General features: G+C 41.9%; 1 protein-coding gene across 3 annotated transcripts in view; it reads left to right on the top strand.

Annotated features, from left to right (window-relative positions):
- ACTN1 (actinin alpha 1) overlaps positions 1-4,736 on the top strand; it is an 85,613-nt gene extending 80,877 nt beyond the window's left edge. For 2 of the 3 annotated variants that reach the window (XM_056492160.1, XM_056492159.1), the window contains 3 exons: positions 484-549; positions 2,024-2,182; positions 3,967-4,736. In XM_056492160.1, the coding sequence (XP_056348135.1) occupies positions 484-549; positions 2,024-2,182; positions 3,967-4,125 (384 nt within the window). In that variant the 3' untranslated portion in view covers positions 4,126-4,736. The remainder of the gene's footprint in view (positions 1-483; positions 550-2,023; positions 2,183-3,966) is intronic. The other variant, XM_056492158.1, reaches the window with a different exon arrangement.
- The last annotated feature ends 7,672 nt before the right edge of the window (positions 4,737-12,408 follow it).

Here is a 12,408-nt window from a genome sequence, read left to right on the forward strand (position 1 = left end):
CAGTTTTTTTCCTTTCTTTTCTTGTTTGTCTTAATCCATCTGTTGTTCTTGTGTTTGACTATATATACATCACTTTTCTGTACTACTTACTCTCTAAATGTACTTTGGTATCTATTCCCTTTTGATTCCTTAAATTTTTGTCTTGGGATAATTCCTTTTATGTCTTCAAATTGTTCTGTTTACTTCTGTGTCACTTAAAACTCCTTTCATTGTCCATTCCTCAATCTGTCTTGCTTAATATCTTCTTACCCTTTTTTCATCACCAATATGTTTCTTGTGTATAAACTATTCCATGTCCACCTTTGTTTCTTCATGGTTTCACAAACTACCTTTCCTCTTATTTTCCATTGCCCTGTAAATCCTCCTCCTATCTCTCCCTCCCAAAACTCATTCTGTGTAATGTCTCCTGTGGGTTCATTTCTCCCTGGACTGGTCTCCCTTTTCTGTCTTGGTTTTTTTCCATCTTTGCATCACTCTCTGTAGAAGAAGACTGGTATGATGGATTGTGAAGATTTCCGAGCCTGCCTTATCTCCATGGGTTACAATATGGTAATGTAGAGCCCTCTGTCACTCCTATTCAAAGTGATTCTGTAGGCACCTTCAAAAGTACAGGGAGAATGTGTAGTGAATCAAGGTAAATATAGCCTTATTTTCCAGAATTATCAACAATGTTAAATCTAATCATAGTTGTACATGTAAAATTTCTTCTCTCACAGCTCTAGCTAAAGGTAAAAAGATGGATATAATTGTCTAATTCCTGTGTGGTTCAAAATAAAAATTACATTTATCAAACTGTGTAGCTATTAGTGGAAGAAATAGTAAGCTTCCTTATATTGGTGCCTGCTCTCTGCATAGCACACACAGCCTCCCCCAGCCCTGAATATCAGCTGAAATCATTTGGAAGTATACATGAATGAATATACTCAGAATACTTCTCCTCTCATTCCTACCATTTGCTTCACATCCCCTTCCCTGTACATGTAAGTTCAAATTCCAGTCACTCTCCCTGTAGCATTTCCCTCAACAGAATACCTGGATATTCAGAGCAGTAACGTGTAGCACCTTGGGAAGCATGACAGCTAATACTCTAGGTAAAGAGCTTCACCAAAGACTGATGCTCATCAAAGGGCAGGAGAAGAGCACATTGCAAGCATGTTCATCTGCACTCTTGGTGTCTTTGCTCCTGATGCTGGGCAAAGCAGTGTTTAATGATCTTACTCATCAGCCCAGTATAAATACAGACTTCAATGTAGTGTGCCAAGACAGTAACATTTGATTAGGTATCTTAATCACTCTTGAAGGTATACTGTTCTAAATGTGTTAGGAGATTCTGTTCCCAGAAGACTCTACTTTGCTTTCCCGTCCTCCTTTCCTGAGGAGAAGGAATCCCAGAGATGAGAACAGATGACCTTTGGTTTAAATGCAGAAAGAAATGAAGTAAAACTACAAGGTTTTGGTTTCTTTAGCAAAACTTCTCTGTACCATCTTCCCTGTAGAGACTATTTCCCTGGACTACTCCAGATATGCAAGTCCTTCTTTGCAAAACCTGCCTATTTTTTTTTTTTTTTATTTAAAGATAAGTACAATACTATGAAATATCCCAGAGACATTTCTTCTGCTCTGTCAGCTGAAGAAAACTGTAGCAGTTTTCTTTTAAACAAGTGAAAGTAAAAGAATTTGAGGAGTGCAGATTTTCAAATACTGCTGCAGGAATCTAGAGAAATTTGGGTCTTCCTCTGAAGACCCAAAGCTGGTATTGTTCCCTAATAGGGGCATTGTCCTAGAGCTGGATGTTATCCTCAGGCACAGCGGGCAGTGTTTTCTTCCAGGGGACAAATGCATGGGAAGCATTTGTACACAACAGCACGCTAAAAAAGAGCATCCTGGTTTAAAAAAAATACCCAGAGGTGGTTTCTACTTGGCTTTGTTTTCTAGCCTATGGGCCGTGTGCTGAACAGTTTCTCCTCACTTTGGCAGCCCTGCTGCCCAATACCCAGGCTTACATGAGTCTCTTGCTCTCCAGGGAGAGGCAGAGTTTGCCCGCATCATGAGCATCGTGGACCCGAACCGCTTGGGTGTAGTGACCTTCCAGGCCTTCATCGACTTCATGTCCCGGGAAACGGCAGATACAGATACGGCTGACCAGGTTATGGCTTCCTTCAAGATCCTGGCTGGAGATAAGGTCAGGCTCCACACCTTGGTGTCCTGTATCTGCTTAACATCTGCTTTCTTTTTTCTCTTGTCTCTGAGAGAAAGTGTCAAGGGAAGCACTCTGCCATGGGAGGGTGTTTTCACAGGAACATTCTGTAGTGCTGGAGGAGTGCAAGGTTAAAGTGTGGGTTAATGAGCAGCCTGCTAAGGCACTCAAAAGTCCTGCTCAGCTGTCAGTCAGAACTTTGCAGCCCACTCTTGCTTCAAAATTTTAATTAAGAGCTTGGTCGTAATTTGTTATTTTAAAATTATCAAGTTCAACAGATGGTTTTTGATTAGTCTTGAAAACTGTTCATTACTGACAGCTGTAAACTTGAGATGACCTTTCTCAGATCTACATGTCACTATCAGTTGTTATAGAATCAATAGATTTTCATTGAGTATATGCTGTATCTGCAGTGGGAACATCTTTTAACCATAGAAATTGGTTGAATGTAGGAAAACTCAGAATGATATGAAAAATACTAATTTTTGGAATTTACATCATCAGGGGAAGCAGCTGATAAAACTGTAATCTTATTTTTCTTATATAACAGTGCCCTCTAATCTTTTATGTAACTGAACAAATAATATGTACATCTAATATTAACGTATCTCTTTATTTGCTAATGATCATTTAGTTATCTCACATGAAATGTTGGATATCTTTCCTCAGATTGTAATGAGGTACCTTTAAATCCAGTACTGGTTTCCATTTTTCACTAAGAATCTTTTCGTAGTTGTGATCTAGAAATCCATGATATCTGTCCTTTAGACATGTGCCTGACTGAAGCCAGTTCTATTGGCTTTTGAGGCCTGAAAATTCCATGTTATTTAGATCAGCTAACCACTGAATAAATAGGTACTTTGAGATGCAGCATTACTTATTAACTTGTTTACTCTGTATACTATGTTACATATACTTGTCAGTGTTTAACATGTTCTGGTGACTGTAACATGAATTAATATTTCATTATGAAGAAAAATCCCTCATACCCAAGTCATTAAAGTGAAAGGGAAAAAGAAATTATAAGAAGTCACAGGAGAGAGAGGGATGGTGTGAAACCTGAGCTACTGCTCAGACAGACTGCAAATGGCTGTGAGTCAGTTAGCTGAAGACAACATAGTGATTATGATTAGCAAACAGGCAACTACTGTTACCTACTGCATGGAGAGAAGTCAGGTTAGCTCAGCTCACTGCAGCAGGTCTCCAGAGGCTGAATTTACTTAAGTTTTGCTTGCTTATTAAAAATGACTGCAGTGAAAAGACTGTTGCTGGAACTGTGGAAGCAATACAAAGTGTGTGCTTGTCTGCTGCCTGCATTGGTGCACTAGCTAGGACTAGTGGGGATGGCTCCTTCCCTTTCTCTGAAGAGAGGGAATGGCAACTCCCCAGCAGCACAAGCAGCTGTTACCTCCTGCTGGTGAGCATCAGCATCCAAATTAAATTTCTGCTTACTCCCATTTATTTTCAGCAGGACCTCCTTTGTCAACAGGAAGGCACAGTCTTAACACTAACAGCTTGCCTGACTTACCACCAGGTCTTTCTTTAGCTGCACCAGCATCTCATGCAAAACCAATCATTGTTGTAAAAACCATTTACTTGTCCAAACAGTAGGGAAGGGAGTGCATGTCCTCCCAGGGTGTAAGTGCAGAGAGCTCCCTGTGTGGGTGTACAGCACAGGCCCGCTTGCTGGGACCCTGTCCCTGAGTGTTCCTGCTGCCCCCAGAGGAGGGTCAGTTCCCAGGCAGTGATTGCCTTTGTGCTCGTTGCAGAACTACATCACTGTGGACGAGCTGCGGCGGGAGCTGCCCCCGGACCAGGCCGAGTACTGCATTGCCAGGATGGCGCCCTACACTGGCCGCGACGCGGTGCCCGGCGCCCTGGACTACATGTCCTTCTCCACAGCGCTCTACGGCGAAAGTGACCTTTAACTCTTTTCTGTCGCACCACACGCTCCCTCCCCTCTCCCCCGTCCAATACACCCTATTTTCTCTTTGCAAAGCAACCTCTGCTCCGCTCTTTTTTGTGTTTTCCTGTTTTGCTTCAGATAACAGATCACATTTTTAAGTGGGGGGGAGGACAATGATATGGGACCGCCTACCTTGCCCTTGAAATAACAGTTTACAAAATTATTTTGTGCAAAAAAGTTACGTTTTAAAAAGAACAGACATATTTTATTATAGAAAAAGGTATTTTTCTCCACCAGATTGAAACTTAAAAAGAAAGTGTTAAAATATTGCACCAAATATTTTTTGTTGTGACATAGAAAGTCAAGCACAATGTTACATTCCATCCTTTCCAAAAAGAACCAAACTATGACAAAACTCCACTTGTTCTGTTAACTATTACATTTGCGTATGTCTCTCTTATCACGTTTATCTTGGGAGGGGGGAAGGCACACAAGTGCATGTGTTTGCTGGTTCACTCATTTCATGAAAATATTTTATGATAAACTTTTGAAATTGCTGTGTTTTCTAGGGAAAAAAATAATGTACACAGCTCATGTTTTCATATTTAATTAAAAAATACAATATGCCTCCTATGTTTATCAGTGCACAACTTTTTTTGTTGCTGAGAGTTGTCTGGTTTCAGAACATGAAGCTTGAGAGTTGATAACTTTGATATTGCTTGTCACAAACCATATTAAAAACTTCTTGTGATAACAACTCTAGACTTTATTCATTTGTATAGTAAAGTAGTTTAATCCTATTTAGTTAAACATAAGGAGAGTCCAAAATTAATGGTTTTAATTGGAATTACACTACATTTAAAGGTATATTCTCAGCCCCATAGCCTTTTCATTCTTGTTGAATAATGTTGAAATTTTCACACCTTAATGACCACTTTAAATCCCCAATACACCCCTATTAGCACCCTTTTAGAAACAATGTTCTTGTTATTCCTTAAAAACCAGCACAGAATTAGTTACTACAGCTGTATAAACAGCCACCATATCTTAAACCATCCATGAAAAATCCATCTACTCTTCCATGCCCAATATTGAACATCTGACTGATTTTGATACCACATCTTCTGACATCATAGATTCCTCCAGGGCTCATCTTTCTATTGGACATACAAAAGAAACCAGCCTTCAGGTCAACTCCTGTAGGACTTTTATTGAGTCATAAAGTGACACACACACACACATATGTCCAGAAATGGGCAAAGCAAAGCAGCTAATCCCTTCCAGCCATCTCATATTACAGGTGCATTTCCTGCCCTACACAGCTTTTTTAGGAAACACAGGGTTAGGAGCAAAATAACATTACTGCTTCATGATGTGTTCAAGTAAGTGTTTTATAGGTATAAGCACATACCTCTCTCTCTAGTCCCAAAGACAGATTTTATACTGCAGGAATGGTGGATTTGTGGGCAGATATACAAAGAGCTCCTTGGTAGCATTGTCCTCTGTTCCCCAGGGCAAAGCTGAGTCCTGAGGAAAGTATTGTACATGGTGGGTTGAGGTTCAGCACAGGTTTCTGGTTTATTCCTGACCTTCAGTAGGACACAGTAAAAATCACAGCAACACATTGTGATGCATCCCAACATGACAGCATCAGCCTACTGTATTTGTAGAATGGATGCTAATGCTAATGTCTGCAACCACACTTCTTTCCAGCGTATACCAAGATCTGCATTCTTGTGTAGGCTGGATGATGACTTTACAGGGGACATGCAAATAAATGCCATTTAGCTTCATGCATAAACGAGACCTGGCTGCATTCAACGTGGTTTGTCTTCAAAGGTGACACTTTGTGTAACTTAGCTATAGTTGTGTTGTTAATGAGGGCTGGAATTGAGCTGAAGCCTCCTGTGCTGCCTGGAGGGATTTATATGAATTGTCAGTAATGTACGACTTGGAGCCACAGCAGTATTTAATCCAGTTGCAAACTCATTTTCAGCTATGTCACTACTATGTTGGTGCAAATGGGACTGTCCTCTTCAAAGGTATGGTATGCTGATTTTCATTGCCATGTTTTAAAGTACATAGCATTGGTTATCTGTTTGAAAGCTAATACAGCAGCGAGAGGATGACTAGAGGCCTGAAAAGATAACTTATATTGAAGTTTGCCTCTGAATATCCATTGCCTTTGCTTTGGTAACTCTGTTTCCTCTTTCACAGTAGCTGCCCTGAACTTGGTTTGCTGCACCTGAAAAAGGACATTTGCACTGTCAAAAAATTTGATTTAAAAAATTTTATCTCTGTAGGTTGTATCTGCTCCCAGAAGATGAAATGATATTTTAATAATTTTTTATTTATTTAAACAATAAAACTAGGGTGGGAGAGAAAGGGAAAATCTGTTGGGCTATTAAATGACCACGGTCTGGAGAAAAAGATCCATGTTATTTTGAAAAAGGGATGGAAAAGAGCATAGCTGCTGCTTGGGCCATCACTTTGGGCCCAGGTCTGCTACCACTGTGGGAATGAAGCCAAATTACGTTGAATGATCCTGATGACAGCACTCTCCAAGTCTGTGCTTGCAGTTTCCAGAAGTCTTCATAAAAATCTTTTTCTGAGCTGTGTCAGTGTTGCAATGTGTGACAGGTTGCACACAAAACACCAGCTAGGTGTAAGTATTCCTAGTTTTATCACAGCAGGTGGCTCATCCCTGCTGACACCACAGATTGGTGGCAATGTGTGGGCTCCAGCCTTGTGAAAGTTGGCACCCCAACACTGCTTTGGTGAAACTGAGATGCCAACAGCAACAGAAAGGTCTAGCCCATACTTCTGAATACTTGAATAGGGATAAAAATATTGGCAATAGGTGTGCCTAAAATATCCTGGTATGTTTCTTCTTGGGTGGCACAGCCTCTGACAAACTGGCTAGAACTTGCGTGACCTGCTGCAAGACATTTACTTTCCTCATCTGCAGCTTATCTTGCAATTGTGTGTCCTAACAGACTATGGCAGTTAGTGTGCTGAAATGTGAAAGCAGCTTTTGGTATTAGCTCATGGTTTTGCAGCTAACATGCCATTCTTTAGCCAAGGCCTGGCATCAGCCTTGATGAAGTTCATCTCTGGAAGCAGCTGTTTGCATTTCAGCAACTGCCCTTTTGCCAGGAACAGAAAAAGTGGACAATCCACTTCAAGCTCACTCCTTCCATTCAGGGGTAAGCCATTTTTGTCAGCCTCCCATACTCACTATTTCAGGTGTGGAAATTGAAATAATACTTTTTGCAGAAATTAACCAAGAAAGTCCTTTCATGACTGTTCATATCTTCGGCTGCTAAGATCTCAATGACCTGCCTTATTCAGCCTGACTGATTGTACAGGGGCAGAAAACACTTCAGTGCTCAAATAACATGGGTCTTGTCTTGCCTTCCAGAATGTCAACCACATTTCCCAAAGCCTCTCAAATCTGTCTTGTGACCATTGCATGTCTTTGGTGCTGCCAGCATCTGGTTTGAAGCAGTGCAGGAGCAGAGCCAGGAGTCTCAGAAGACAATGAAAGGAAACTAGTCTGCAACCTTGAATGAACTTGTTTTCAAAGAAGTATTAATATATCCATGGAGATTCCATCCAGACGAATCAGACTGACTGGTCTTATCAGGGAAATAAAGGAGAGGGTGAGGGGTTGTAATGACTGTGAAAATGAACAGCTTGAACTAAAATGTATTTGTTAAGAAAACAGAAAGCAAATACAATTTTCATACCATAACAAGAAGAGTATTTGTACAACATTACTTGCACTACAGGTACTGAGGTAGGACAGACTTTTTCCACTCCTGTGGTAAGCCAAGTAAGGAAAAACTTAATCCTGTTGAATTTATTAAATCCTTGAGGTGACTCTGGCTACTGAAAGAGTTGCTACTGTGCAAACCCTTAAAATCCACTGCATTAGCACTAAGCTGCTGGGAAAGTCTTAGCATAGTAAACATGGATTAACAAAGTCTAGGGCATATCCTGATGCAAACAGGTAATCAGAACATTCCCCAGCAGACACTGAGAAAATGTGCTAAGTGCTGCAGTCAGTAGAGAAACCAGCCATTGCGAAGGATGAAGTTGGATGATTGCATCTTGTACAGGGAGGGCTATTTCAGATAGACTCAAATCTCAGCAATTTAAACCCACTGAACATGAAAGGAGAAAAATAATCTTTTCTACATTCTGAGGGCTCATAGCTACTACAGACTAGATCTCACCAATAAGATATTAAAATAGATTCTTCCCATCTTTGAATACCATGCAACAGGCAGGAAACAGAGTCTCAGTTTTGTTCTCTGCTTTGACTTCTGGGACACACATGCATGAAAATATGTTGGCAGAAACTGCCCTACCTCCCATCACTGTCTTACCTCTTCTCAGCAAGTGTCTTTACACCCACTTTCTATTAGTCAGTAGTTCATATCCTGGTGGTCTAGCCAGCATTCCAGTGAAATATTGAGGACCTCTATTTATCATCACTCCTCGGTGACCCCAACCCTCAGACTGTCTGCAAAAGCACAGCCTCTCACTACTGCTGCAGGAAACATCTGGTGTTACTCCCACTGTGCAGAAAAAGAAGGCACAGGGGGAAAAAGAGCTAGATGTCACTGGAAGGTAGAAATATGAATTATTTACAATTGTAATCCAAACAGTGTCTGTTCATCTGGTGCTCAAATCTGGAGATATTTTTCCCCGTGGCACCTAATCCTTCTCTGCACACCTCTGTTTCTGCCTTACACCCTGACCAGCAGGAGACCTAATAGGATGAGCCAGGGAGCATCTCCTCAGCCCTCACTTAGTCTCTGAAATGATTAAGCACTCAAGCAATAGGAGAGAAACCATGAGCCCATATCCTCCTCATGGTTTAAGCAATGTGTTTGCAGAAAGAATGCTACATTTCTGTCCCTGACAGAGGTATTTTTTAGGTATTTTCTATTAAACAGCCACAAGATAAAGACCCTTAGGATGGAAACAGGCCTTAGCATGCCTCTCTCAGCACCCCAACCACTAGGCCTCTCCTTACACTTGCTCTCCCTCAGCTGCCTGCTCCATAGTGGCAGAATTTGAGTGAGTGGAGCCTCCCTCCTCCACACCACAGGCTCACACTTTTGTTAGGACATTCTGGTGGGTGGGAGCCTGAATCTTCAATCTGAGGAAGACAGCAAACCTGAACTTCCAGAGTAATGAGTATTTTAAAAGATAAGCCATTTTTCAAAATGTAGCTGTTGGTCTGAGCATATATTTTGGCAGTCAGAGAAAAGAACAAGCCCTAGTTAGTCCTCGTTACAAAGAGAAATTGGCACTCTTCTTGGAGACACGACCATCCTTTGGATGCCAGGTGGAAGAAGGTTCTGGCTTCCTAGCTGCAGGCAGGTGCATTTCTGCTGAGCAGGGGCAGGATGTTCAGACCTACACCTCTCCTTAATAAATAGGACATAATATTTAATCTGTGGTGCTGCTTTCTGGAACAGAGAAAATAAAATTTCTTCTTCAGGGAAGTGAGAAAGCAGTTAATTTACCCCAACAATAAACAGATTGTGGTTTTTAAGTATTCTGATTCCAGATAAGTGTTTATTTGCATTTGTAGATGTGCAGTCAGCACAGTAATAGTTCCCAGTGAGCTTTCAGATGAGCTTCTGAGAGACCAATCTTTTTGTGCAAGCAAAAAATAACGATGGAACTAAAACATGACGTTATTACTAAAGTTGATTTTGCATGTGATAGCTTCCAGAAACACTACTCACACACAAGAGGCAATGCTGCATTGAATGCCTTTTACCACCCATGAAGAGTGTCCAGGACTAAGGCAAAGCAAGACTCCAGCCTGGCTCAGGCACTACTGGGGCAGCCAGAGCTGAGTTCAGATGCACAGCTGCATTCTTCCCTGCTGACACGATCCCAGGGGCTGGAGAGAAGCAGGATAAAACAGAAAAAGCATTAATTGGGCTTCTAGCATGACTTATCTTCATCATTGCCAGTAACTCCAATCCCTATTACATCCATACCATTCCAACACTGCCACCTAAGGAGCTTTTTTTTTTGCTTCTGAGCTTCTTAACACAGCAACTCAAACACACAGTCACACAGAGACTCTAGTGCAGTTCCTGTAATAGTCCAGCTCTGCCACCTACACAGAATCTGCACAAAAAGTCACAGCACTGATATTTTGAGTGTCCTGGACTGTCTTGTCAAATAAAGAAGTAAAGCAGCCTTACAACTAAACATTGTATTCAGAGTTGTAAGACATACTTGCACCATCTACAGCTACCCACATTTTCTTTTTTAACCGCAGCTAGCTGTGTTCTGTTGTCACATATCTCCATTTTCTTACCAAGTAAGAGTTCATATCAGCTGCCTTGTGGCAAAAGTCAACACCATCCTGGGTTGCATCAGCCAAGGCACTGGAGGGTCAAGAGAAGTGATCCTGCCCCTCTACACAGCACTGGTGAGGCCATACCTGGAGTTATATCCACAAGAGAGACTTGGACTTACTGAAGCAAATCCAGCACATCACCACAAAGATTACTGTGAGACTGGAGCACCTCTCATAGAAGGAGAGGCTGAGAGCTGGGATTGTTCAGCCTGGAGAAGGCTGAATGTGTATCAATACCTGAATTGCAGGGAATGAAGAGTGAGGTGCTAGACTCTTCTCAGTAGCATCCACTGGCAACTGAAACCCATGACACTTCATCTGAGCACAAAAAAATACTTTTTTTTCCTACTCTAAGGGTGGTCAAACACTGTCACATCCTGAGGTGTCTCCTTAGACCTGAGATCACCTTTGGAGGACATGCAGGTGGTTTGGAACTTAGCTCTTTTCAATGCCCGCCGATGAGAGACTGCAGGAGGCTGTTCTTAGATGTTTTCATAGTTGTTTATTGTTCCTTATCTTAGGAATGCTTGGTCTAGCGAACAGCAGTTTGCTCGCTAGACATTTAGGGCAGAATTTGCTTGGCAGAGGCAGGACTTATTTTTTATAGTTTAAACTACGTACTAGGTATTTACAAATGACCCCCAATATAATACAATTTTGTTACATGGTGCAGCTTTGTTTTTATCCAATTTAAGAGTGCCAGCGTGTCACCCAGCATGGATGACACGGAGAAGAAGGAGGAAGAGGTATCTACACCCCCAATTTTCCATCTTGGCCACGTGTTCCTTATTACAAACATTTTAGAAATCTGCTAATTTTACATTTTAACAGTCTAATTTACACTCCATTCACTTTTGTGGCTTGCATTTCTTTTCTCAATGTTGGTAAGTTGCTTTAAGGAGCTAAATTTAGCCTCCGAGACACCTGGGTCCCATTTTAGGGTCCTTGGGGACCCCGCCAGGGGGGTTTTAAACTTTTCAGGGAAGCCAGAGGAATACTTTGGACTTCCACAAAACACTAAGTCGGGCTGTCCAGAGACGTTGTGGAGCTAAAATGCTGGCTGGACATGGTCCTGGGCAACCTTGGGGGAATAGACCAGATGATCTCAAAGGATCACTTCCAACCTAAAAGATTCTGTTTATTATATGGATGTTTAATGTATAGGTTATCTCCCTCCTAGAGAGAGCAATAAATTTGAATGATGCCTGACCCTAACATACAGTATCATAAATGCAACTTAGATACTTACTCCAAGTGAAATCCAGCCATGATGCTGTCATACAAGGGGGAAAAACAGGCAAACCAAACTCTAGTTACATTTTAAGCATTGGGATACTGAAGTCTTAACAAGCTGTGCGACATTGACAAAACAGGTAATTTTTATCTTGGTCATCATACTGCAAACTGTCATTAATTACATTGTAAGAAGTCCATAAAGTGAGTATATCTGACGCTGATAAAGCAGGAAAGTAGTGTGCTGTTTATTAATGGAAAAACTGCTTCTGCCATACAGGCCTGGATCTTCACTAGACGCTTTTCCCCAGCCAAGGTTTCCCCCTGGTGTCAGCGATTAACAAATTGCGGCGTTACCCTCGGCTGTGTAATTCTGTGTGCCGAAGAGAAGATGGTAGCAAGGGGCTGGCCGCAGTGCAACACTCCAGAATTCTCTGGACGTGTGACTTTTCTGCTCCGCTCGTTAAGCACCATTGTTACCCATCTGTTTTGCCATGTCGCAGTCAAAAAGTGGCAGGCAGTTTATCACGAACAGGCTGCCAGGGAAGCTGTGGATACCCATTTCGGGCAGTGTGGGTAGGTTCAGGCCAGCTCTGAACAGCGAGCGGGAGGTGTCCCTGCCCGGGCGGAGGGTCGGGGCGGGACGGGCCCTCGCTCCCCGCCATTGCCCCCGCGCCT

The sequence above is a fragment of the Oenanthe melanoleuca genome, chromosome 5 (genome assembly GCF_029582105.1).
Source record: "Oenanthe melanoleuca isolate GR-GAL-2019-014 chromosome 5, OMel1.0, whole genome shotgun sequence".
Classification (NCBI taxonomy): Eukaryota; Metazoa; Chordata; class Aves; order Passeriformes; family Muscicapidae; genus Oenanthe; species Oenanthe melanoleuca.